Raw genomic sequence first — 24,928 nt, 5'->3', positions numbered from 1 at the left:
TGCCCAACGGGGACGGGAGGCGCCCCGCGGTGCGGGTGGTGGGGCCCAGGCGGAGGAAGGCCGGAGTGGGATCTGCCTGGGAGTGCTGGAGGCAGCCCACTCTCATCCTCCTCCTTCCCCGCTGCTGTCACCGGACCCCGGGGTAGTCCAGGGAGTGCCCCGTCAGGAGCCGTGCGGCTGCGGGTGAAGCTTGCCTCTGTGCTTGTGCATTAGAGTGAGCCTGTCGCTTTCTGTTGCAGAGACCTTGGTGAAGCAGCTCTCCTCCTACGAAATAATCACACCCGTGCGAGTGAATGAATTTGGAGAAGTTTTCCCTCACACGCGTTTTTTTTTTGCAGGAGGAAAAGGAGCTTGGAGGCACCACTGGAGCCCGCTGCTTTCCGGACACATTACCGGCTCAGTGCATACGGGCAGGTCTTCCAGCTCAACCTCAGTGCTGAAGCCAGCTTTGTTGCTGCTCAGTACGCTGTGGTGCACATAGGGGCCCCACAGAAGCAGTCCTCCCCTGATTTGCGCCACTGTTTCTACCGTGGGCATGTCAATGCACAGGAGACTCACATGGCTGTCTTCAGCATCTGTGGTGGCTTGGTAAGCAAGTTGGTTACTGCCTCCTGTTTCCATTCATGTTCTTCTCCCTGAAAGAAATGTAGTGGGATGCCTTTGCTGCAGAGCTGAGCTGGAAATTGTCGGGCATCATTCCAAGTAGTTGGTCATGAAATATCTTGGCATCGGCAGCTTGCAGTCATGATGATACTTTTTTGGCGGGATGTACAAATGCTGCTTTCAAAGGCTCTGTTGCTGGCCTGTAATAGAGTTGGTTGATGTAACTCCTGACATCAAAAGCATTATAACGGACATCAAAAGCATGCCACAGAAACACAGTAAGCTATTGTTGTGATAAAATGATGCCATTAGTTGGCATCAGTTGTGTGTTTGTAGCGTTATAGATACTGTGCAGTTATAAGTGAGGAATAATGGTACCTGAGATGATGAGAGGAGAACTGGTGTTGATAATTTTGTTTCTCTTCTCTCAGCAGTGCTGTGGAGGTGTGTCATGTTCCAACAGGTGTGCAGCAGTGCTCTCTAATCACGTTTATGTTAGAAGTTAATGCAAAACTTCCTACTAACTTCAGTGGGAGTGCGTCTGTAAAGTGGTTCTTGGGAACTAAATTGAGCAAAAAAAAAGAAAAAATCAAAACTCCATTAATATACATTCTTACCCCTTGACAGCGTTCCTCATGTCTTCCAAAGCAATAGTGAAGAAATAGTATCACACAATTGTCTGTCAAAACAGTTGCACTGTGTTGCTACATTTTATAGTTTTGTGTGTACAAACAAGAAGGCTGATACCTAATGCTTTCCCACGTCACTGTTTATTGAGTTGCTGAGAACATGCACACTTTAAGACTATGATGTTGTAAATATTACTGTGAATTTAAGTTGAGGTTGTTCCATGTATTTTTGCAGTCACTCAGGAAAGTGAAGGTGCAAGACTTTCATTTTTGGGAACTGAAAACATCCAGCTTCATATACTGATCTCTTTCTAGTAGCCCATAGAAAAATAGGAGTTAGCTGGATGCATGAAGAAGGGTGTAATGCGAATTCAAAGAAGGTGTCACATATGATGGAAGAAAGGATCAGAAATAATTGGTACCTGAGAGAGACACCTCTGTTGGCTAGTGCTTATTCTTGGGTATGTGAATACTTGGCACCTTGTCTTCGAGATAAGGCCTGTAGGCTTGGGCTCGTCCTTGGAAATTACTTGAGAAACAAGCGTTCGAAAACAGTAATTCTGTATTAATCAAAGTTTTGTCTATATATCTTCCTTTAAGAGTAGCTGCCATTGGTTCTTGTCTGGATTATACAAAACCCAATGCAAACATATACCAGCACCTCAATATGTTGTACTCCTAATGTGCAGAGAGAGTAGGAAAGAGGAGGAATCACAACTATCTTTTTTATTTCCTCCATGTTGTTTGATGTTTTAGTAGATGCTTATATACCATGACATTGAGAATAGCGTCATACTCTACACAGAATGAAAAGGAGTTGTTTTAAAACCTTCTCATAAATTTTGTTGCCTCTTTTCATTCTGTCTCTGCCAACCATCACTTTTCATTACTTGAAGGGATAAGTGCACCAAAATATTTTTTTCTGAAAAAATGTGTACCTACTGCATTTAAAAGTTGTCTCAACTGCCTATTATTTAGAGTTCTTGAACTCTTCAGTGCAAGACCCTCTCCTCAGTAGTAATTTGAACGTCTCACTTCTCTTGTCTCTTTCTCCCTACTTGGCTGGTGTATTACAGTCTACATCATGTATGCTTCCACTCAGAAATCCTTCAGTGCCTTTAAACTGAGCCTTTGCCTCTCCTAGATGACCTTTGTGAACTTCCACTGCAGCTTGCAGCTGGACTTCATGTCCTCAGCCATTGCCTGGCTGACAGAGTGCTTGGTCTGAGCCACCAGCAAAGCTCTTGCTGTCCCAGTGCTCTCGGGACCTTCTCTTGCTGCTCACTTCACCTTCTGCCCAGTCAGACACAGAGGGTATGTAGCGTACCCAGTGTTGTGACTGCTTTCCCCTTGCTAATGAAGCTGGTGAGGTTTTCGGAGGAGGTAGGAGAGCATTGCATGGGTGCTGGTGCAGTTCTTGTTGGATCTGTCTGAAGTTTCCCACAGAGGGACTGTGTGGGAACGAAGAGGTGGTCATAGCCTGCTGGTGGCCTATATCTGCACAGAGTATCCTCCAACATGACTCAAACTCTTCAGCCTAATCTTCTTCCTTATCCTCATGGATTCAAAGTAAATGCTACATTTTTTCTGCGACTGCCAGGGGAGACAACTTTTTCTGGAGCTGAGAGGAGGAGGGAGATAGAGGGCAGGTGAAACTTGCCTATGAGATCTTGGCTTCCTTGAATGGATTCCTTACTCCCAGGTGGGGATACCCTCAAAAGTTAGTAAAAATATTTCTTTTTTCTCAAGGCTTTTAAAACTGCGTAGTTTTGTGCATTCAACAAATGTTCCTGCAAAGATAAGCTACTCAGTTATTGCTCTTTTATTGTACAGTACCATGCTTCATGAATATGTGCAAAGATTTAAGTGGAGCCGCTGCTGAGGTAAGATACTATTTAGTGTGAGTGAGACAGTAGAGACTAGACTAGTCACTCAGTAGCACTGTATTGTACTTATCTGAAGTAAAATCCCTTCTCTTTGTAGGATCAATGCTGAAACTGAGCTTGGTATATGGAAATTAAAATAGAGAAATTGCTTCAAACTATTAGGTATAATTTTATTTTCCAGCTTTGTGTATATAAGATGATTGCTGTAGACCAATGCTGTAAAAGCTAGAGAGGAAAAAAGGATGTGGACTTAGGTAAAAAAGGTACAGGAAACAACAATGGAATTTTAAAAATGGCTCTGAAGATGTGCCTGCGTGATCTGAGGTTGGACCAGGTACTTACTTCACTTCATCCTGTAGGCATCTCTCCCCCAGCTCTGTGCTGCCTTTGTTCACAGCTTCGCTCCTGCTTTCCAAGTTCATTCTCTTCTTTCTGGCTTTCTCAAGTTGAGTGCACTCTCCCCTTCAAACTCTGCTTTCTCTTTTCACCCTCAGTTAAGCCTTTTTCTGAGTGTGCCAAGAGCATGTACAGCCCAGAGTACCCATGGACCATTGCTTAATGGCTCCTGACACCCTGTATGCAGTTTTGTTGTGTTACATTTCGGAGTATGCTCTGGGTTCAGGGATGCAAATGGCAAAGGGAGGTTAGAAGGTCAGCGGGGAGTCTGTAGTAATTGCAAGGAGGGAGTGTGTAATTAGGGAAGTTTGGGATGCCGTCAAAGGCAGAAGGTCATTTGGAGTGATGGCCTGGGTGCCTCATTGAACATCTGATCCCATACAGGCATATTTCTTTCATCTTTTGAATAATTTTTGAAATGTCACACTTTATTTTACTTTATTTTCCTAAGTTCTATGCCATTTTTTTTTACTTTTACTGCATTGGTCAATTATAGCTTCCTATAGACGTGGGAAATAAGATCTGCTGAGGATGTCCTTGAATGTATGTAGATTAAAGAGACCTCTCAAACTATCCAGACAGCAAAATCAAAGAAGTAAAAAAAAAAATTAAAAAAAAACCAAAACATTTCACTTTCGAGAACATACAACTTACAAGTTTATTGCCAAATACAAGCAAGAACCAGTCAATAAAGTATCTTAATATGAGGGAGCCATCACCACTTATAACTAGAATGAGCCTTCAATTCCTAGCAGGCTCCTGACTGAAGAAAGGAGCTTTATTTTTTATTTGTTTTAATCCTGAATGAATGCTGTAAAAACAATTTCAGTCCTTTGAGAAGCCGGGTGTTCTTTCATGGAGGTCAGGAATGTGTTGACTGATGCTGAGGTTAGTTAAAATCAGTTTTTGTGAGCTGGGAGAAAGTGCCAAAGGTGATTTATGTGACTCTACTGTGAGAGAGGGAAAGGTGGGGAAAATAAGAAAGAAGGAAATGTACATCTTTTTGGGGGTACAGTCTCTGGTGTATAGAGCAATTTCACATGCTCACTGACTGGCAAAAGTTAGGAGTAGAAAAATACACCTGAATCTCTTCTTGCATGAATTTGCTATCAGCTTTCTGCTGCCCAGGAAGGCGACACTGCTTTGTTGTAATGTAGCTCCTGAAGTGTAATGAGGTCTGCATGACAAATTCCTTCTGCAGGAGCTCAAGGAACCCCCTTGGTAACACTCCGTTACTGCACATCAAGCTTACTTTTGGCTGGAGAATGGCAAGATTATGAACCTAAGTGTGGATCTTCAGAATTTCCTCAGTGCAAGAGGTTGTGTTTATTTTTCTACTAATATGGGTCAGCGGATCACCTTTCAGAGAGATTTTGAAAACAGTTCTGTCTGCTGCTGTGGATGACTGCAGTGGTTCCCTTTCAGGAAAAGGAGCAGTCCGGGAATTTATTTCAATGAAGTGTAACTTTTAATTGTTTAGTTTAAAAACAAAACAAAAACAAACCCCCAAATTTGCTAGAAGCTAGTGCTCCTATCACCAGCATCTAATTTCTTGTGGAGATCTAGTGCAGGTAACAGACTCCAGATATTTGCTCACCAGTTTTGTGTTGCTCAGTAGTAATAACTGCAATGACACTAAACTACACACTGGATCCACTTTTCCAAAGAAAGCTTTCACACTTGTGACTGGAAGATACGCTTACCTTCACATAACTTAATGCTTTAACTTACAGGCTGTCACTTCAAAAAAAGTTACCTTCTGTATCTGAAAGGTGGGTTAGTTTTCAGCATTCAGTTCATATTTATAAACCTATGAGCATCCATAAACCACATACTATGTTTTATAGATTTGTATCATAATGTAGAGATTCCATCATAAGCTAGGAAAAAATCATATTAAAATGTCAACTCAAGTCAGTCAATTCTTGTTAGGACAAACTAAGCCTTAATGCCACTGACTGGCTGATGTGATGACTTTCACTTAATATTTCAGGTTTCACTTGTCATATAGATATATAAGGTGAGGCTCAAGCCTTGTATCTCTGCAGTAGAACAGTAAAAAATTTCAGTGCTTCCATTATCATCCTATGCATTTGTTCTCTCTGTCACCAGCACAAAATGGTTTCAAATGTAAGGACTGACTTTGCAAGTAAAAGATAAAATGTTCTTTCTTTTAGCTGTTGGTTTTTTAATAACTAAACAGAACAAAAAAAAAAGAGTCTGGACGTAGACCAAACTCTACCTTCTCTTTTAGAAAAGATCTAAATAAAGATTTTTGTACTTGATTGCTTAATTTGAATTTTTCATTTTATTTTTCCTTTTGCTGCCACTTTCCCTGATTATTTATTCTTTTGCTCTTGACTTAATTTCATTTACAATTTTTTATCTCATTTACTTTGGTTTGTTTTCCTATTACCTTTTCCCCAATATGCATTCGCACAAGCAGGACCAATTTTTAAATATTTCCACTTCTGTAACACTTGATCTAGCATTTTTCAACAGCAGTCTATTTTAATGACTGCACTTGCCTGAAGTCTTCCCAATCTTGCTGTGATGGTCACAGGATGGATGACACCTTGCTCTTACTATTGTCATCTCATCTCTTTTTAGCTTTGTAGACATTAGATGTCTTTTTTGCCTACATCTGAGAGTGGACCATAACATTTGAATTTACTTGAATATGATCCTGTATCCCAGAGTCAATTTCTACCTGCCTGCCTTGGCAAAATAAATATTCATAACACACTTTGCTTTAAAATAATAAGACTGCTTGGGTTCCCACCTGCAGCTGTTGCAAAAAACCTGAAACATCCTCAGTACGTTATCCCTAAGCTTTTTACATCTCTGCTTCTCCTGAAAATACCTCCACAGATGCTGTGCTTTTACACATGAACCAACACAGATCAGCAAATACAGGTGGTAATTGCCATTGTAGACTGAGAAAATATATGGGGTTGTGAGTTGTTCAGCTGAGGTCTGTCACAGAAAATGTCTATCAGAAACAGTAGGATCTGAGTATGCATCTCCCTTTTCACCACAAATTCTGCATGCATGTCCCATTCTGTTTAATGTTTATATCAAGGGTGCTCAGCCATCGCTGGCCTGGGTTTTGTTCACATCCCGTGTCTGGCTGCCTTCTTCCCTGCAGCTGGTTGAGCACATTCCCTTTGCCAGATCAACTGTTCTGATGGCTGCAGCCTGCTCTTTACACTGCCTTTACAGGAGTTCTGCAATCTCTTTTTCTTCGTTTTGGGTTTATGTGTCACAGGTGAATTTGCTGGAAAGCTGTGGGCAGCCACAGGAAGTTGGATTTACTTACATATGTGTGTGTGTGTCTGTGTGTCTGTATATCTATATCTATCTATCTATCTATCTGTCTTCCAGGAAGTACACAGAAGGTACTGTGCATGAACGAAAGTTATGGGTTGTAGGGGAGGGGAGAGAACACAACATAACAGCCCTTTGCTGTCACTAAATGAGCTATATTACTGAAATTGTGTGCAAAATGCCTTTTTCTTTTATGCTTCCAGCCTCTGGTGACTGTCAACAGTGAGCAGACATGGATCTCAGGAAACTGTACTCTTGAGGAACAGATAGGCTTCCCACATGAGATAACCTGTCTGCACTAGTCTGTTATTCTGTTTCAGACATACTCTCATGTAGAAAATGGCAAGATGATGGTAGCGAAGTTAGACATTGAGAACAGGTCATACCTGCTGGGTATGCACATATTGACCAAAGTACTCAAGGTAACTTACTGTGTGGTTGACTAAAACAGGTGAAAATCTAGCTGTACCTTGTGTGTACTTGAGTGATAACTGCCTGACTGTGAATGTGAGGTTGAAAGGACTTTTCAAAGCTATTCATCTCCCACTGAGAGAAAAAGGTGGTTCTGCATGTACTTAAAAACATCAAAGCTAGGAAGTTCTCTTTAAATGGAGATAAGTTGCAAATGTACATTTGCTTGACATCTACTGAGACAAACAAAGTTATATGATGGAGTTTCCTCCAGTATTAAGTGTATAAATCCCCGAGGTCTGTGTTCTGTGGGAATACTGAGCTTGACGATTATTTGTGTTAAAACCAAAACCCCTAAAAGGCAAAAATCCCTCAAAAACCTTGCAACCAAACAAAAAAAATCCCTTCATGTATATATATTTTAACAGGTATTGCAGAATAGCTGCTTTTCCATAATGAAATCTCCAAGTATATATCTATGACAAAAGCTGCTATGCATAATTTTTAATTGACTTGTCTATTTTGTTCACTGTGAATTGTATATAAAGGTAAATTGTTCCACTCCAATGAATCTTGTTAATTGCCATGATCCTCCGCTCTTTCCAGCTGTCTTTGTGATTGTTACTGTACCATTCTCAAATTATCTGCTTTTAGCTGGTTTGTTACGAATTTTATTTAGAAACTCCTGGAATACCATTTTTACCAGGCTTCAGCCAGACTTTCTTGCCTACAGTAGCCTTACAAAGTGATGTTCAGAGTACCTAGAGCCAGGATCTATACTTCCTGCAAGAATATTCTTTCCCCTATGCATTATGCAAAATGGAAATAGCTTTTTCCTTCTTATTTTTTTTTGATTGTGTGTGTTCCTGAGTGAAAGTGAATTGGCAGTAAAGACACTGGATCCAGTACTATGGTTATCAGCATGGTAAGATCAGGTGTGACCTAAACATACAAATAGGTAAGATCCCTTTAGGAGTTTACATGGAATTTAAATTCCAGTCTGGAATTATTTAATTGTTTAACCAGTGATTAGGTGCCTTTCCAGACACTTCTGAGCATAGGTGGGGGGCCTCATCAGTTCTGTTCAAGATGTGATTAAGTGTGCTAAAGGTGTGATTACTATCTACTCAGGAAAGCTTATCATTGCAGAATTTGTAAGGAGATGCAGTTAGATGATAGTTAAACTTACAGTGAAAGATTTTTTTTTTCTGTAATAAGCTTTTAGCATTTTATTCTGTTTCTCTCTAAGAACTTCAAATACAATGTTGCTTTCAGTCACTTCTAAAAAAAGTATTCCCCCATAATACACTTGGTTATCGCTAGGTATTTCTTCCCTGTTGCTTATCTGGTGTGTTATTATTTTATTGCTATTTTCTTATTTCTCTTGTTTTAGCTCTAGTTTTAGTTAGTACATTAGCTTGGAACCACCACCTCTTGTGTTTCTAGCTGAATTATCTTCCAGTAGTAGTATCTTTTCCAGATGTTGGCAGTGTACCATGATCAGATAACCTCTAATACTTCTTTCTTCAGTGAACTAATTAAGCTGTGCTTAAGTCTTTCATTAGAAAACATTGTAACAGTGGAGCAGGAAGAAAAGGGTGAAGGGCTTCTCACATGATTCAAAAGAGCTTTGAATTAACGCAAGGGGGAGGGAAGGGAGGAGGTAAGAGAATAATGTAACAGGAAGGGATTTTGTAATTCATTTTGATCATGGAAGTGCTCTTGCTGTAAACCACTTGCAGGTTTTTGAGTTTGAATTAAGAAGCTGTACCACGAGGGCATGAAAAATACTTGAGGATAGGACTGGAGCTTACCTGGGAGGGAATCTGCCACTTGAGAGTCGCGTTTTCCAGAATTTCAGTTGTTCTTTTAGCATTTTTCTGAAACCTTTCCAACTTAGCTGTTGGACAGATTAATTCCACATTTCTGAGACCATGCGTTCTACGAAGTTGCCATGATACACAAGGATGTAATTCGTATATGCGCATGGTACATACTTTAACCATAAATTCTGCAATATTTATTTCTACTGCTCTTGCAATAGAGCAAATACCTTGATTAAGACTATACCGGTTTAAGCCACTTTAAAACACTGAGACATACCATATATAATGAATAGCTGTGTTGATCCATTTAACCTTGATTTAATATAAAGTGTCTAACTCATCCAAAGCATTTTAAATCCCAGAAATAATTTATTCTTCTCATGTGGGTTTTCTCATAAATTTCCTCAAATCTATGCATATGCATAGTCCTGGGTAGCACTCCCTCTTTGGGCCACTTATTTATGATGTGCAAGGGACTGTTTTCAATTTTGTACTCTGCTTCTACTGAAGATATCTTTTAAATGTACTTTTACCTCTTTATCTGAGAACAGAAATAGACTGTTTCAGGCAGATTTCTTATTATATGATTTGAGAGGCATCTGTAGATGATAAATAAATCCAGTTCATTTCTGATTTCATTTCCTGCAAATGCTTGGGCTCCTGTTTCAGCAACCTGCCCCTGTACATCCAAATGACTTTGGTTTATTTGGTTTTACCAGAAGTATTTTTAATTTGAATCTTTTGGACCTTTTCCTCGTGTGCCAAACTCACAGTAACAGCTTCATTTGTACCAGCAGGGTCTGCTACCAGCTTAAGTATCACTTTCATGAATTAAGCACTATGAAAACAAACCATGTAGCTGGTAGCTGAATTTTTGTAGACCTATGTGTTAGGAAAATGAGGAGATAACCACGTGTAGCTAATTAAAATCCAGCCTTAGTCTTCATAGAGAATTTAAAGGATTGGAATTGGTGGCTTCAAGCTCAATGCCTGCTGTGCAAGAAGCAGTGGGCCAGAGAGTGAGCAAGTGATGGGAAGCCTAGCTCTCTCTGTTCTTCTAAAATAGTCAGCTCAAGTGTCTGGAAAGGTGGGTTCTCCAGTCTTCAGGAGACTATTGTGCCTTCTTGTATTAATCTTTTGATTTAAAACAAAAAACTAAGAAAAATTCTGAGGTTGTGAAAAATAATAAAAGATTCTTCTCCTCCAGCTCTCTAACTTTTTGGCTGTAAGTTTATGGTGTGTTTTGTATTTTCTTGGGTATATTGAAGGAGTTTTCATTCTTTCGCTTTTTAGGCAATTCCTCTAGTTACTTATTGTGAAGATGAGCACAGTTACTGCTACTTCTGAGTATCAGTTAAAGGGGAGAATTGCCTGCTTTTTTTGTTTTGTTTTTCCCCCTCCCCGGAAGACTTCAGTGTGTCTTTTTTTAGCACAGGACTCTGGATTTCAGTGAAGATACATGTATCAGTTGTGATTGGGATGCTTTAACTATAGAGTCATGGAAGTTGAGCCACAGATGCTGCCAGGCAGTTTATATTGTGTGTTCATGGTTAGGCTCAGCTTGATAAGCAGACTTCAGAGCACTGTTCTGAGTTGCTTGATGGTCTGGTTTTATAGTAAACTCTTGCTGATACAAAGTTGCTTTTTTCCCAGGAAAAATGGTTCTCTGTTCCAGGTGACCTTTGCTATTTCAGCTGGGAAATATATTTAATATATCTTTGGTAGGAGGCATAGATTTTTAACTGCACAAAGGAGTTGGTATACAGTGTACGTGATTTCCATTGCTAGTGCATAAAAAAAGAAGTGTGAGAGTACATCTCTAAAGAAGGAGCAAGGCAGGAATATGTCTTTTGGAGTATCATCAGTCCTAGATTGACTTACATCTGTCATGATGCCTCATGTTGACTCTTCGCAATCCACTGGACAGGATAATGGCACATGAACACGGTTTTGAATTCCTGGATAGGATTTTTCCTCTGGTGGCACTTGGTTGTTTAAGTATGGGGTCAGGAGTCTGAGTGGAATTTTCAAAGTGATCAAACTCACTCAAAAACATAAGTCTTAGTGATTATTTTTCTTCCTTGGAGCGTGAAATGGTAGAAAAATATAGCCTTGTTCTTGCAGTTCATCTTTTCCAGTGGAAGTCTGATATTCTGGAAGATGAGTTTGCTTTGAAATGTAGCACAAACTCTTTTTCTTTTTATTTCTGTGCTATTATTGTCATAATTGGTATGCTTGTTGTAGCTGTAGCCATTTCTTGGTAAAATCTGAGAGCCTGTTAGTTGGAAAAGCCATTAAAGAAACATACAGAATATCTGCTTTAGCTATTAGGAGTAGGAGGGGAGTAAAATAGTGCAGAAGATCCAATCACAGTGGGTTTACAATAACTGTAATTCTGGATGATATGTATGCCATGTATTGAGCAAGATTACAGATAATCTGACATGTGTCTGAAGCCTAACAGAATTTTAAACGCAGAAAACTGGTAACTGCTAGAAGGATCCCAAATTTGAGGGGATGTTGTAATTCCAGCACAATACTCTGGACACTAAGGTAGTCTGCAGCAGATTTTAAAAGACTATTTGTAGGTTGCTTGAAAAAAAATATTGTCACTTCTTGCGTATGTTTCTCTGGCACTCTCTGTAATCCTGAGTTTCAAAGTTGACGTTGGTTTTTCCTCCTCAGCGTCTCCTGAAATAAGGTACTTAAGCCACAGGAAACTGAATTTGGTTAGCAGTGCAGAGGGAAAGAAGAGATTCTGTTTTAGGGTTTCATAATTGAATGGATTATGGAGTGGGGGGCGGGGGAAAGGAGCTTAATTTTTGTTCTTTTCTTTGTACATGTGCCAGTGCTTTTGTTAATAATCAAGTTCCTTTGGTTCCCATTACATAGTTACCCATGTGTGTCTGCTATAGATGGGGAGGGGGGGAAATGCGAGGAGAAGAATGCATTAATGAAACTGTCAACTTTGAATTCCTGGAACTCATTTCAAAGTCTTTAAAAAGAGTATCAGGTTAACACTGTTTCTATGAAAAACAGTCTATGGGCAACATGCAATTTTAGAAGAAAGATATTACATAAATTATGTAAAGGACATAAGGCAACAAATCAGTCTAAAATTTGGACAACACAAATCCTGAATTTTGTTATGTCCTCTGCTCCCCTTTGCACAGTTCTCAGCTGGTCCTGCTTGGTTATTCCTAGATTGTCTGTGTAGTGATTATCTATGATACATTGTTAGTATGTAAGATAGTCCTTTATGAGTTAGCTGGGGGGACAAGTCTCTGAAAGCAAACTTCTCTTTGCCTTACCATCAAGCTTCCTTCTCCAACTTCCACTGACGTTTCCTCTGTCTCACATGTAAATTTACTTCAATTAATTTCAAAATATTACCAAAAATAATTTATTATTTCAATGAAAATTATTTTTATATCAATATTTTTGGTGGAAAATAAACCAATTACTTCTCTTACTTTCAGATGGGCACCTTTAAGGCACATGATGGTGAATATTTTTTAGAACCTCTGATGAAAGCGGATGGAGGTGAACATGAAGATGAGCATAACAAACCACATCTTATATACAGGCACGAAGAACCTAAAAAAAAGTATCAGAAATCCCATAAACCTTGTGAGGTTTCAGGTATAGTCATACTTTAAATTTCAATGTGACTTCTTCAAATGTCAGATGTTAAAAAAAAAAAAGCAAGATTTAGTTTTCACAAACAGTATTTATCTCCAGATTGTTCCATTGCAACCTACATGTTTCTTTCACGTAGGCTTGGCAGTCTTCGCTTTTTTTTTGTTCCTACTAGTGGCTGATTCAAATGTGGGACTAAATGTGTATATAAAAAAAAAAAAATTAAAAATCATGATATTGCAAGAACTTCACTGTGGGTTTACTTTTACACCGATGTCTTCACCTATATGTGAACATTTCAAGAGTAGGTCCACAGGAGTTGTTGAATGGTTGTACTTTCATGGCTTCAAAGTGAATAGGTTAATCATTAAGCAGAGTAACTTGAGAGAGAACATATGCAGTGGAAGTGACTATGAAAGACAAAAAAAGCTTTATTAATACCATAGAGTGGTAAGTAGGAAGTGCTGTACTTTAATACGGTTTTTAGTGGGACAGAAAACTTTCAGTAGTTGTTTTTCATAGTTATGCATGGATCTTTGTAGTCAGAAAATAGTATGATGTGAGAAAGGGACCTGCAGCTACTATCAAAGTACAAAAACTAGACAAAAGAGTGGGATTAGAAAGGATTTATTAGAAATTGTAGGTGTCCATAAACTAATTCTAAACACCAAGATACCATCTGCTTTGGGATGTAATGGTGGAGAAGACTTTGAAGATCCTGCCTGAGCAATTTTTAATTAATTAACTTTTTAATCTTTACTATTATACTAGTGCCATTTAAAAAATATTTTTCATTGTGTTGAAAACGATATTTTTTTTTAAGCCTGGTGACATAATAAATGCTTTTCTTTTGCTTTTGATAGAAGCATATGGGCTTCATTTGTTTGGCTTCAAAGAAAACACAAATAGGTGGAGAGTCACAATAGGAGAAAGCAGCTTAAATTTGGTTCGGTTTGGCATTGAGAAACATCCTGTCTAATTAAAATTTTATACCTTTCATGGGGTTGAAATCTGCATTTATGCATTTTGAATATATTTCCACTTCAGGAATGTTTAAGCAAGGCTGAATGCATAAATATGACTAACTGAAGAAAAGGAAAATAAAATTTGCACTTTTATTTTCTTAAGGAATATCTGTCCAGCTGTTTTGAAGATATAATTTGCAAAAATAACAGTGTAGCTTGGGTGGCTAGTGTTTTTAATTTTGGAAAATTCTTAAAGCATGTTTTATACTAAGAAACAATATGCTGAGAATTCTGCTTTTCCATAGATACTAAGGCCAGAAAGCAACCATTATGATCATCTTGCATTCAACAAACTTTGGTGAAAAGTATTTCTTTGCTTCAGCTCTATTTTATGAAGCTGATGCTGTCTATTCATTGATGTTCATAGCAGAACAAGGAGTTAGTATTTTGAAACTCAAGCAAGTGTTGTTATTCACGATTCTTTTTTTAATGATGAATAATATGTACTGAACCAAAGTAGAGATCTTTCAGGTTTTGTGTGGTTTGTTTTGGTGGGGTTTTTTTACATTGTTTCTATTAATAGAATTCTCATATGCAACGTACTATGAGAAAAAGGCTCCAGGCATTAAGAATGTGGTTGTTTTATCCCTTTTCATTTATTGGAGCAACTACAAAAGATTGTGAGCCAGGGATTACTGTCATTCTGGGGGGAGAAAAACCTTGTGTTATATTTCTGTCCTGAAGAAGAGATTTGTCTCCTATAATGCTAGTTTTGCCTCGATATTCACATCCTTTCTTCAAGGAGGAACAGAATATATCTAACAGTACTTGTGATCATGAGAGTTTCTTTTACATCTAGTAAGTGAGCCTTGACAGAAGATATGGAGAGGCATAGCATTCAATACATCTGGAACATGAAAATTACTTCTAAAATTGTCTAACTCATCTTTTCCTCACTTTGTACTAGTTTATTCTAAACTAAATTACTGATGAAAAATTAGTTGGAAACCCTGGTACAAGCCTCACTCGAGTCAGGACATCTGCTGCATTTCCTCTATCCGTAAATCCCGTTTTTCTCAATACAGATCATCGAGTTTGCTAGAATATGTTTTTGATAAATATGATAGTTATTACTCACCCACTTGTTGATTTCTGGTGTTTATAAACAAAAATTAACTTGCTTTTTTCTGGTATTGAATTTGTCTTGGTTGGTCTATAAATTTAGGTAGTCTTTAAACTCACACTTTAAATATAGATACTGTTTCCCATTTTGCCAGTACTCTGAAATCTCAGACATCTTCTGTGACCTAGTGAAGATAACATGCATCTGAGATTGCCTCATCCAGTTCTAGTCAGTGCATCAAACTCAGTCTGGACACATCTTATGTACATAGGTACTCACGTACAAGTTTGCTTTCAAAGACAGTCCCCAAATTCTCCCCTAGTCATTGTTATTGCAATTAGTTTTTGCAATTATAGCTGTATTTTGTGTCTGACTTTTAGGCAATTACTCAGCAGACTTTTAAAGAGGACAGACTATTGACCTGTCAAAAGTAGCTTCAAGTTTATGGATCAGGGCTCTTCCCTTGAAATATGTAATGCATAGATTTAAATCCTTTCGAGTTGGAGGTGACAGAGTTAGGATCTCTGAATTCCTGAGTCAGTGCTGTAGTCACTGAATCATTAGAATAAAAGGATTAGGAGACTTATCCTTTGGCAGCTACTTTTTAAGAGGAAATCTAGCTTCCAGAAGGACCGGGGAGGTTTGTTCTGAGGAGGCTGAAGTGTGTAGTGAGGTGCTTAAGTTCTGGAGAGGAGTGAGAATTCAAACATGGTTCTTGGTTAAGTATTTTATGGGTGCTATGGCTGAGGTGACTCTCTGATCAATGTATGGATTTTGTGTATCAAGCACCAGAAACCTCTGGTCCCATAATGTGAAGTATTTCAGCATAATTTGAAGTATTACAGTACTTGGTTTGGAGGTATGTGGTTAGGTTTGATAGTTCCTTTAGAACCTGATCCTACATAATGAATATTAAGGAAGCTGTCAAGGAAGTCACTGAAGGCTTTTGATGTGTACTTGCTTATGAAGTAAACTCCATATTTCTATAAATATAATGTTATATAAATGAAAAAGTCAGTAGGGACTTGAATTCAGGACTCAGACCTAGTCTGTGTTATGGTTTGTTCTGATTTATTCTGTTGGTGTCAAAGGTTTGTGTGTTTAAAAAAAAAACCAAAAAACATTTGTTTAATTAATGTGCTTTCTTTGTTGCACTGCTTATGCTGTAGTCCTTGTCTCTTTCCAGCCTGCCTATTTGGATTATACTGCTCTCTCTTAAATAATTTTTAACAATGAATCCATATATGATAGAACTATATGATAATATACAAGATGTCTGATTTGATGCTCCTAGTATAGCCTTCTGTGTTTAATGTATTTTTTCTAATTCTTGCACTGCTTTGCTTGAAAAGTTCCTAAATATAAGTTTGTTTTGTCTATTTTGGGCAACTTTTGCCATTTTCTCTTTTTTAAATTTAGAAACTGCATTCAACAATAAATGTTTTTTTTACTTTACAGAAAAAGAGTTGAAGAGCACTTTACTACATCCAACCTTCAGCAGCTTAAATGAAGAGAGTAATGTTTTACAGAAGTCTCTCAGTTTAGAGTATGCTTTAAATAACCTATCGATAGAGGATCGTGGCAATCCACATTTCAGGAAAAAGCGTTTCCTTTCCTATCCAAGATACGTAGAAGTGATGGTCACAGCTGACACCAAAATGGTTCGTCACCACGGGCAGAATTTACAGCACTACATACTTACACTGATGTCAATAGTAAGTGAACTTAAGTTCATAAGTAGTAGCAATTTCAGTTATTTCTGTTCTGGTTTTTTCCTCTTCTGCAACTTACCTGTCTCCTGGTTTGATTGGATTCTGTATTAAAAGAAAGATTCCATAAGCATAAAAAAGTAGGGCCAAAATTTCAGTTTATGGATCTTTTCAGTTTAATGCAGTAAGGTGTGTAGGTGAAATGCCGTGACCTATTTCCTGATTTGCTGTTGGATTAGAAGAATTCCTATGCTTCAGTGAGTTAAACGTATGGATTAATTACAGCAGACAGAGGTTAAAAGGCTTTCTGAAAAAATGTTTGGTTATAGTAATCCTAGTTTTTCAAGTAATTGCAAATTAATATGGGTCAGACTTTGAGTTGGCACCATTTCGGTGAGTTCTTTCTGTGCTGAACTCTTTCTTGAGCCAAAAGACACTTCTCTTGATTCAGGATCTAGTGCAGTAACCTCTGTAAAATCAGAAGGTTTACCATGACATCTGTTGAACCATTTTTTAGGAAAAGAAGTGCTAAAATATAGTATTTGAAGTGACAGTAGATAATGTGGTGGTAGACAACTGACGTAAGTTCTGATCACTCTAATATCTGGATTGCCAGATGATGGCAGTAGAGGTGCTGCCACCTATTACACAGATGTAGATACTTCAATTTAGAAGGTGGAATTTTCTTCAACCGATTTATAAGAAAAATAATGAAATTTTAAGGGAGATAAGCATACATTAGATAAAATCTTCTGAGTTTTTCTACTGGCAGTGGTGTAAAGGTCTGAAAGTTCATGTATTTAAAAAATGAATATTGAAAGGTAGTTTTTTTTCCTTTAGAACTCTTTTAGAAACAACTGGTCCCAAAGATGCCGATTTTTATAAAGTTAGTTTTTTAATACAGAACTGTGCTAAGAACCAAAAGGAAGTGGTCAAAACATTATTTTATATTGAAGCTGCTTTTTTACAAAACTTTGCAACAAGGTGAAACGGAACATTTATTGTGTGATTTTCATGAGGTGCTGTTGTGATTATAGCTGATGTAATTCCTGATGTTCTTGAAGAATAAACGTTGTTCCTGCATCTGTGGATGTTGTGCGTTCAACCACTGTTCCTTACAGTGCAATGTTTCTTTTGTCTTTTTACTTGCAGAATTGGACTTCTACTAGGTAAATAGGATATGCATTGTACAATTGCTGCTAAAAAGAGTCTATATGAACTGTTTTTAAGAACTAGCATTTAACATATATATGTATATGAGTGAAAGAATACGATTTCTTCGCTAAAAAGCCTGTGGTTTCATTCTTGCACTTACCTATCTATGCTGTAAAACTAGGACTTGGAGCAGTAATTGCTGGCTTTGAGGTAATGGCAAACAATAAACCAGTACATCTTTAATGTGAGTTTAATATCTTTATCTACTGTGGTATTCAGGAAGATATATAGCTGGCATCTTCTGGCAGCTCTTTCTCCTTATGTACATCTGCTACTTCTGATGGTAATCTTGAAACAATAGCTTGTTAAGACTTTATTTCTGGAAATGTTTAGCTTTTATAAATGCAGACTTTTAAAAAAATACGAAATTGGATCTTAATTCTGAAAGAATTTCTTCACAGTAAATTTCCTCCCCATCCCCCAAGAATACATATCCTAGCTCACATCCCTTCTACTTGAAGCATTTCAGTAATGTCATAGTATCACAGAATAATTTAAGTTGTAAGGGATCTTTGGAAGTCATCTGGACATCACTCTATTCGCATATATATTACTTTGTCAAACAAATCAAATAGTTCATATGAAGATACAGTCTTCATTCTCTTATTTTGTTTTCCTTCTCCTTCTGCATAGTGGTTATTTTTCAGTAAACTAGTAATAAAAGTGAAGAATAACAAAGAGTCATTTGTTTTCCTATGTAATCTGTATTAGAATTCATCAGTATGCAGGTAGGTCATTTTTTGACCCACAGCCTATTAGTGTTTGAAGTAGAGCCATTATCAGTCTTATTTCATTACTCATAAAGGGAAGAAATGAAACTATTAAATTTTATCCTTTCTGCCATGGTACAGATAGCTGTGATTGTTAAATTTAACTGGTACTTGTGTTTGGTCAGCTTGCTGGCATTTTAAATGAATCAAGCATTACACTTTACTCATAATCATTCTGAAACTTTTAAGGATATTCAGTTTTGGTTTGGATTGTAAAGAAACCTAAAAAGTTTAAGCATGTAAATCCCATTAAACTTTAATGAAACCTAGAAATCTAGCTCCCAGAAGAACCTTTGAAATCCTAGACCATTTTTCTTTTATTTTCTTCATTATTTTTTTTTTTAAGCATCAACAAAGTCACCAAATTAAACTTGCTGCTATAGGATAGTGTTTTATGAGCAGAAAATGAGAAGTGAAATATACTGCTAAATATTTTTAGTGTTTTAAGTGTCTTGTCACTCATCCAGTTCAACCTGAAAATGCTTAACTCTCAGCGTGCAAGTAATCCCATTGAACTGTAACTAGAATGCATTTTCCCATTTCTTTAAAATTGCATAAATTGTGGTAAGATGAGTATTTGCAGTACTTACACTTACTAGTTCTGGCTGAAATATGTGTTGAAAAGTACAGGGAATACCTTTGCCATTGTGCTTCATCAAAACTTTTGTATTGAAATACAGTAAAGAATGGCATTATTTAATGTGAAATGATAAATAAAATAATAGCAAAATCTGTGATCACTTAACTCACAGTGTTCCTTTGTGTTCCTCCAAGCGTTGCCTCAGCAGAGCAGGCGGTAGGTACTCTCTTAATAGATTTAGTAACTGGAAGACTCTATCTTAGGCACATTACGTTGTGACAGTTTGAAGTCCCTAACACAAAGGCTTGATCCTAGCAACTGAAATAATTCGTTAGGACACCGGAGTTTACTGTATAAGCACCAAAACCTCATCAGATCTGGTTTCCTTCTACATTTTGAGGTACTGTCCTCATCTTCTGAATCAGGTACCTGATTAATGGCATATTTTAAAGAAAGATACTGCTTATATAGTTACTTTGGTAGTGAAAACCTTCTTGATCTGTTCTTTGCCTGCATGCAGCAAGAACTTGGTAGTCTTGCCTTTCTGAATAGAAAACTTGCCATGTAAACCCATCTGTGGTAGGGCTGTGTTGGCCAGCTGAGATGGTGAACTGGGCTGTTTGCCTGGACATGTGAGTACTGGAGCTGAGGCATGGGAGGGGGCAGCCGTGCATTCAAGTTGAGGATTGAGACAGCATCAATTTACGTCATTTAACTTGCAGCAAGACTGTGGAATCATAAAATGTCATTATAATATAATATTAAAGCACTACAATTACAAATGAAAGTTGGTGTTTTTCATTTTCAAGACAGGTTCCTAACTTGGATGACACATAAATGGCTTTGACTCTCCCTTGCTTTGTTCTTTGTGTAGTGTCTCAGATCCATGCAAATCAAGCTACCATTGAAGTACATTGCAATATTTACTGTTGCTTCACTAATGCTTTGTGGCTACCATAATTTACTGAGTTGTAAAATGTAAGGCAGGGGGTAACAGGTCTTAAGAGCAGAAAATGTTTCTAGTTGTGGTCTTGTTTATACTCTTTTTTTGCCATATTGGCAGCTAATCATCAGCATCAATTGTGAAATATTTTCTATGTGGAAAGATCCCATGCACCAGTGCACTGCCTCTGTCATTAAAAAACAGCCAAATGATTTTGTCCTAATATATATGGGATGAATTTAAAGAATGTGTTCATATTTTTTTTGCAGTTCATACCATACAACTCTTAACAATTCATCTTTCCATAACACTCTGGGAAAACATAGATAGATGCATACTAGCATTTCAGAATGTTTGACATTACTGATTCTGCCATACAGTCATCATTTAAAATTAGGCAGTAGACTTGCATGATTTGTAGGTTAATCATGTAATTAATCATGCATCTGAAAGGCAATAAAGTTTTTAAGTTCAGGATTTAGCAACACTCATAACATCTTTCTCTGAGTAGCTTCTGATGACCGGAGAAGCCTCACTAGGGAGCCCTGGCTGGGAGGGATGCTGTGACGTCTATGCTGTGTATGATGGCATTTGATGCGGTCTAACTTTGGATCATATGCCTTAGTGCATATTTTCATCAAAAGTCTGTATTTGATAATAACTGAGTCACTATTTACTGAGCTAGTGCAATGTTAAAGAGATATCTTTGCAACCATCTCAGTCCCGAGTTAGAGGTAAGACAGAGAAGGGACATTCCTGGCAGGGGGACTCGGCCTTTTAAAGGGGTGGATTCTTTCCTTTTGCCTCCACTAGAGCACAAGAGGGAGTCATCTGGAACATCTACTTGGTTGACTCTGGGGATGGTAGATTGGAGAGGCCTTCGATGAGGGGACAGGAGATGACCTACAACTCATCGGGTGGAAAAATGGTAACTCTGATGTGTGTAGGTGTAATTGTGCAAGTTTGCATGAGAAATCTCTGCTGGCATTAGGTTCTACCAGTGAAAGCACAGGTTTGTAGAGAGATATGGATGGATCAGAATAGAATAACACCAGCAGAAATAACACAGCTCTTTTTCATTCTCTCAGTGAAGCAATAAATGCCGTGATGACTTTTTTATCTCATGACTTCAGACAATTCTAGGGTCTTAAGAAATACGTCACAGAATCGGGATATAACAGTAGAAGAGGTGAAGGAGAAATCTCCCAGATCCTGGCATCTTACACCCTTTCAGCACTATGTAAATAAATGAGAGATTGTTGGAGCCTGCGAAAGACATGAGCTAAGAAGTGACACTGTGTTTCTTTCAAGGGATATGAATGTTTGTATTCTCCTGGCATCATGATTGTGTGTAACAGACAAGAGGAAAGAAAAAGAGGTCTTATGATACAGTATTTAGGAAAAAAGAGCTGAAGAAGTCCAATTGGATTTGGATGTATCATTTACTTATCTTCGAGCCTCTAGATGTACTTGTTTGTTTACTAGCCCCTTTTCTGAAAAGGGCATTTTGCCAGAGTTTACAAACAGCTACAATAGGGATACGAAGAGAACTAAACTGTTGTGACCAAGTTGCTTCCAGTCTGCTGGCAGCCGCAACTATGGTGATGACAAGATCTGACTTGATCTTTGAGAATTTCATGAAAATGAAGGCTGTGATCCTTCCACTGAAGGGTAGCTAGCTTCATTTTTTTCTTTTACCTTTCTTTGTTGCTGTGTGGTCTGAACTGTTCTGTGGTGTGGATGCTGGTTTTAAGAGTGTGAAAAATCTCTTGAAACTGATTTCCCTTTGTTTTGGCTATGACCTTGTAGTTCTGTGAATTTAGATCACTGTAGAGTGAGGAGATCTGGAAATTGTAAAGAAATGGTGTATTCTATCAAATTCCTATCCCACTTCATCACCCTTTTTCATGAACACTTCCAATAAGAGAGCATTCAAAGAAGTATCCTTAGAATACAGAAGCAGAGAGTACTTGTACCTTTGTTTTTTTCACTGAAAATAAGTATCTCATATTCCAAATCTTGGATATTTCCCTGCATTGATCCATCATTTCAAGTCTCAGTTGATGAATTTAGCCTGTACAGTTCCCTAGGTTAATTTTCAATTTTGTCTTGTGGTTTTCAACTCCGGATTTTTCTCTTCACACGTGTTCAGCCATCCTGCAGAATATACCTTGCTTCACTGGTATGGGCATCTCATTATCAGCACAGAGTCTTGCTCTTTGATCTTTCAAAGGCAGTGGTAGTAATGAAATGTTTGGAGATCATGACAGTGATCATGAGACAAAGGAGCCATACTTTGACTCAAATGTAGGGTAAATGAGAGCAGCGTTACTTTTATTTTTAGCAGAAGCTTACCTGTCTCTGGTGTGAGAGAAAGTACACAACAGTGAGAGATTTTTTTCAGGGGACTATTAATGTACCTGAGGGAACATCCATAACTACAGTAATAACCGTAAACAAGGGGAAAAATGCTAAATTTTAATCCCAAGAAGGCTCCAGCTTGGACCCCTTTCCCAGATCATTGTAATCGGCAGGATGAGAAATGAGTCTTCCTCTCACGTACTGTGGTGCAGGGGACCCTTAAGAAACTGAGGGGCAGCATTGCATTGAAGGTTGAGAGTTGCAGTTTAGACAATTGTGAGATTATTTGGTGTTAGCTGAACCTAGTTAACCCGCCCCCATCTAGTTCTCTATCTCTGCCCATTCTACCTGATATATACAGTTGTAGAACTGGAAAAATCCTGTATTGGTTTTTGTCCACTGTGCCAAGTGTCACTACCTCAGATGACCTGCATGCTCTTTACTTGACAGCCAGTGAAATGCAGCTGTTTCCTGAATTTCAGTACTTTCTGTTCCAAAACAGGACATTAATTAGACTGATTTAAAAGTTAATGGAAAGATGTTTCTGACTGATCTAGTGGCTTTCTATGATAGAGTGACTGCATCCGTGGACAAGGGCCCTGAGTACAAGGAAGACATGGACCTGTTAGAGAGGGTCCAGAGGAGAGCCACAAAAATGATCAGAGGGCTGGAGTACCTCTCCTGTGAGGAAAGACTGAGAGAGTTGGGATTGGTCAGCCTGCAGAAGTGAAGGCTCTGGGGAGACCTTATGGTGGCCTTTAATTATATAAAGAGAACTTATAAGATTGAGACTTTCTACTAAGCCTTGTAGTTGACAGGACAAGTGTTAACAGTTTTAAACTGGAAGAGGTTAGGTTTAGATTTGATATGAGGAAGAAATTTTTTAATTATGAAGGTGTTGATACACTGGAACAGGGTTTCCAGAGAAGTTGTGGATAGCCCATCCTTGGAAGAATTGAAGGTCAAGTTGGATGGGGCTTTGAGCAACCTGATCTAGTGAAAGATGTCCATGCTTGTGGGTGTGGATGCAGAGAGGGGTAGGGTTTGGATAAGTGATCTTTAAGGGTCACTTCCAACGCAAATCATTGTAAGATTCTGTTTACTGTATTTCCATAGCAGTACCTCTTTCAACATTATAATCTAGACATGAAACAATTTGGCTTTGTAATCTGTTCCATAAAAGACTTTTCTATTAACACTACATGCTTGTAATCTTCTTGTATAGGTTTATGCTGTAGCAAATTCTCTGTTGTAAGTGACTCTTATATCAGCATAAGTGGTAGGAAAGGTCTACCATTTCAGTCAGGCCTCGTGACAAATGTCTTCACAGTTTAAGCCAAAGATCCTTGCAGATCTCATTTCAGATTCCTCTCTGACATGGTTTTGGAATGCCGTTTGAACCCATCTTCTATTTCTTCTTTGCTAAAGAGAAATAATACTTTAAATATTTGTGCTGGAATTAATCTTCTCTAGCTTTATACGTCTGAAAATTAGATGTCTCATATCCCTCCATAGTAAAGGGACGAAGAAATGAAGTATCTTACTGTCTTGTATGAAAATACATATCTAAATATGTATCTCCATATAGGCATGTCTACACACCAGTTCATCCTTTCTCCTTCTCTGCTGACTGTTGAAGGAATTTTGACAGCTAGCTTGCTGTTAGTTACATGGCCTGAGATTAATGTGATAATGGTGTCATGTTATTCTAAGATGACAGTTAACAGAGCATACCTTGTCTGCTTGTGATATTCATGAGGAGGATAAATATCCAGAAATATCCTCTCTAGGTTTATCAAACTATAAGAACACATTATGAGCTTGATAATTTATGGTAGTTTAAAAGTAGTTTGGATAGTAGTAACATTATTCCATTCGAATGTAGATAACCCTTTCTGCCTATGTAGTGCTTAAGCCTTTACAGTCACCTGTTCTTTGGTAAAGTTATTCTAAATGTGTCTATGCCTAACTGAATTCTGGGGAGTGCTTGAGAGATGCTTCTTATTCCCACGTTGGAATAATGAGACACTTGCTGGTTAGTAAATGAGAAAGGATCCGTATGGAAGGAAGCGGGTGATAGCTGTGCTGCTCTGAAGTGTGTTCTCAGCATGGATTCCAAAACTCAGGCTCCCTCCCTACCCTTATTGAATTAGCAGAATTACTTGGTCTCAGGTTTTATTTGATAACTTGTTCACATGACAAAAAGAGAGATGATTTATCAGATGAGCTTAATATACTAATATTTTTTTTCTTTTTAGGTTGCAGCAATCTACAAAGATTCAAGTATTGGAAATCTTATAAATATAGTTATTGTAAAATTAATTGTAATTCACAATGAACAGGTATGAAAAATATTAAAAGTATTTCTAATAGAGGAAACATGATACATGAATTTGCTCTGTAATTCCAAAGTTTAAACTATTTTAGTTTTAAATACAAAATGTTTTCTTTAACTATAAAATTTTGTTTTAAAATAGAAGACTAAGTGTCAAATGTGAAATTAACTGCAGAGCCTTTATTGCTTTACCTCGATGCTGGTATTTCC

The 24,928-nt window shown here is 37.9% G+C and overlaps 1 protein-coding gene across 1 annotated transcript in view; it reads left to right on the top strand.

Annotated features, from left to right (window-relative positions):
- Positions 1–239: 239 nt before the first annotated feature.
- The window catches only part of LOC104539737 (A disintegrin and metalloproteinase with thrombospondin motifs 20-like), a gene marked incomplete at both ends in the record, with an annotated part of 55,215 nt that continues 30,526 nt past the window's right edge, over positions 240–24,928 (top strand). Inside the window, 5 exon segments of the mRNA XM_010183337.1 lie at positions 240–325; positions 328–588; positions 12,558–12,720; positions 16,264–16,520; positions 24,642–24,725. Coding sequence (XP_010181639.1) covers positions 240–325; positions 328–588; positions 12,558–12,720; positions 16,264–16,520; positions 24,642–24,725 — 851 coding nt within the window.

Source organism: Mesitornis unicolor, unplaced genomic scaffold (assembly GCF_000695765.1).
Source record: "Mesitornis unicolor isolate BGI_N332 unplaced genomic scaffold, ASM69576v1 scaffold24224, whole genome shotgun sequence".
Taxonomy (NCBI): Eukaryota; Metazoa; Chordata; class Aves; order Mesitornithiformes; family Mesitornithidae; genus Mesitornis; species Mesitornis unicolor.
Note: the sequence above shows the minus strand (reverse complement) of the source record. Positions and strands in the feature narration are given on the sequence as shown.